The following is a 3,026-nucleotide window of genomic DNA, read 5'->3' as shown; positions in this document are numbered from 1 at the left end:
GGCTGCGCGCAGGCTGCGCGGGTTGGCCGCTGCGCCCGGGCTCCGGGTGCCCCTTCTGCCTCGGCTCTCTCCAGGCGGCGGGAGCGTTGGTACCAAGGTTAGGCAGGGGCTAACGAGGGTTGCGCCGTGCTCCTTTCCACGGTTATCTGTAGGGGAGAAAGTTCGATGAAGGGGTAGGTGGAGGGGGGGAGGGGTGGCTGGTAGGCAGGCAGGCAAGGGGAGGGGTGTTTGTATGGAAGGAGACGCGTGCTTCCCCCCTGCTTCCCTAAATACTTTCCTTTTATAAAGGTGCTGATCCTTCTTCATCTTCTTTTTCTTCTCCTCTGCATCCAGGGAAAAGTTTGAAGACTCTTATGTCCAAAGGAATCTTACAGGTACATCCTCCAATCTGTGATTGCCCTGGGTGTCGAATTTCGTCTCCAGTGGTAAGATTATTGTTAAACTATGTGCTTTAGTTAAGACATCTCCCCTCTCCTCCGCCTCCTTCCCTTAAAAAAAATCCCTTTGCTTCTGTGATCATGGAACCGTGATCTCTGAGGGCTGGGAACTGTCAGTCATTGAGTCTTTGCCCGAGCACTGCTTGCACTGCGAGTGTACCTGCAGTCTAGTTAAAGGCTAGCAGAAGAGGAGTTTGCAAAGAGAGCAGATGGGAAGAGAGCAGTGTTCGACCTAAAGGATGCAACACACAGTGTGATTGTATGGTTTTCAGGGGGAGCTGTCTATACGCAAACGGCAAATCATTCAGCAGCCTCTTCCCTGTTCTCACCCCTTCCTTTTTGTGTATTGTGCAGAGGAGTAAAATGGCTAAATAAAGCAAAAGGGAATTGTAATTGCACCCACGTGTTAGAGTCAGAGCAGCCACAGTTTACAAACCATGAGCGAATTTTTTTAGATAAGCTGAAGGAGGAACAAGCTCATCTCAAAAGGCTTACAACTTTTACAACATTCACATCATAGATCACAGTTATTACTTTTACAGATCTATCTTTCCCAACTTTTCAGTTCCTTGTGTTTTCTGCTGTCTGCCTTTATCCTGAGACTTTCAAATCTCTATATGACATCAACAGTTTCATGAAAAAGATGTTGATGCTATAAATAAAAAGCTACTGAAATCATAGTAAACTAAGGCGTTAAGAACAGTTCATCATGTGTAAAAATAACCATAAAATACAATAACGTCTAAATGGGATGGCAAAGCTGTTGGTTTGTGGAACTAAAGCGGGTCTTGGTCTGAAAAAAACACCATGACTTAAGACATTGTCAGTAGCACTGCGGAAACAGATGCAGCTGGAAATTTACGTACTTTTATCCACTGAAATCAACCATTTTTTCTTTTATTGTTTCTTTGAGATCAAACGAACAATCTCTTTTCACATGCAGTATCTTTATGATTCTGCACGACAGACAGAATTGCGAATTTAACTTATTTCTGCATAGTGTATATGTGCATGCGTGCTTATGTATACAAATACACACATTCACATGGGAAGGGGCTTAGAGCAAAAATCAATAGTTACATAAATTAAGGTGAAGATACCATCTCTGCGATGCGAGTCTCTTGCGTCTGTTTTGTGTAGCAGCAGTCCGTACCAAAGCAATAACTGCCCATCGAGCTTACGAGTACTAGTTATATTGCAGCATAGCCGTGGTATTTTAAACCCAGCAAACCAGATAGACTGAAACCTGGCGTTTCCGACGGACTCACGTAGTTCCTCTGAGTTTATGGGGCAAAGTGTGATGTGTAATAAGCTTTCTCCAGTTTTGAGTTTTGCATATGCTTTAATTACCTATCACGCAGATCAGAGGCCAACAAGCAGTGATCTGCAGACCACAGTGATACACCACAGTTGCTGGTGGTGTCGAGAAGGGTCTGGCCAGATGACACTACTGGTCACTTTCTGCGTACTAGGTTGCATTAGGTGGTAGCCAAAATGACACGTTGCACTTTCCTAGCAGCAACATTTTAACAGTTGCACAGGGATACCATGTATTTACAGATGGGAAGGCAGCTCTGCATGAAACAAGTGTCTTTTAAAATAGAAGTGAATTTGAGAAGTTCGGAGAGAGGAAAAGAGAGGTTGGTATAGTTTTGGGAAAGGAGAAATAAATCCTTCTGGACTTGCCTCCTACCGCTTCCCCAGCTGTATAAATTAGTTAGAGGGGGTTTTGATGTCAGAATTTGCACAGTGAGCACAAACCCCAGTGAGAGCTTTTATCAGAACTCTTGTTTCTCGGTGCTTACTGCATTTTCTGTGCTATGATTAGAACATATACCTGACCAAACGACAATTTCACATTTTGAACCTGAAATCTTTTGGTAGTGCCTTGCCATAGCTACATGCACTACACATTCAAAACAGTTACACAAGAAGGATTAAAAATCGGGCATGGTTTATCTTTCCCCGTTTAGTGATCACCAATTTAAGCACCACTGAGATCAAAGGGCTGTTTCTCCTCAAATGTAGAAATGCTTTATATTTTACAGTGTAGGTAAGTAGAGATTTGCAATGCCTGGGTCCTTGCGCCTCTGTGTTATCACATGGCGGGTATGGAGACGGGGAGCTCATTCTGTCACCAGCTGGTTCTACTGATCCGAAATCAGTCCTTGGACAGCGGGAATAGGCCAGAAAAACTCAAGCATTGCCTTTGTGACGGGGCAAGCCAGCTGCTTGTAGGCATCTGCATCTCCCCCCATCTGCTAACTGCAGGCAGAAAAGGAAGCCCTCCAAGGCCCCGGCCCAGCTCTTCCTTCGGGAAGGGTTACATCCAATTTATCCAGCCCTGCCACCCTTGTCCAATCAGACTGGTAATGTCAGGGGCTTTAATCAACGGCAGCGATTGTTCTGAGGCCCGGTCTGGGTCTTTTTCGGGGTTAGGGAGAGGAGGGGTTGATCTGGAAAGGAAATTGCATCGTGCCGCAGAGCCGGGTTGGAAAACGCGTCTGAGGAACCAGAGCTGAGCCTTGCACGAACCCCCCCGTGCCTGACTCGTTACCGGCTGGTCCGGCTCTCCGCAATAAAACCGAG

At 45.8% G+C, this 3,026-nt stretch overlaps 1 protein-coding gene across 1 annotated transcript in view; it reads left to right on the top strand.

Annotated features, from left to right (window-relative positions):
* The window catches only part of SAMD11 (sterile alpha motif domain containing 11), a 150,135-nt gene that overhangs the window by 1,874 nt on the left and 145,235 nt on the right, over nt 1–3,026 (top strand). The window contains exon 2 of the mRNA XM_009274246.2: nt 334–425. Coding sequence (XP_009272521.2) covers nt 334–425 — 92 coding nt within the window. The remainder of the gene's footprint in view (nt 1–333; nt 426–3,026) is intronic.

Source organism: Aptenodytes forsteri, unplaced genomic scaffold, assembly GCF_000699145.1.
Source record: "Aptenodytes forsteri isolate BGI_AS27 unplaced genomic scaffold, ASM69914v1 Scaffold16, whole genome shotgun sequence".
NCBI classification, from domain to species: Eukaryota; Metazoa; Chordata; class Aves; order Sphenisciformes; family Spheniscidae; genus Aptenodytes; species Aptenodytes forsteri.
The sequence above is the reverse complement of the archived record's forward strand: the minus strand, read 5'-3'. Positions and strand labels throughout refer to the sequence as shown.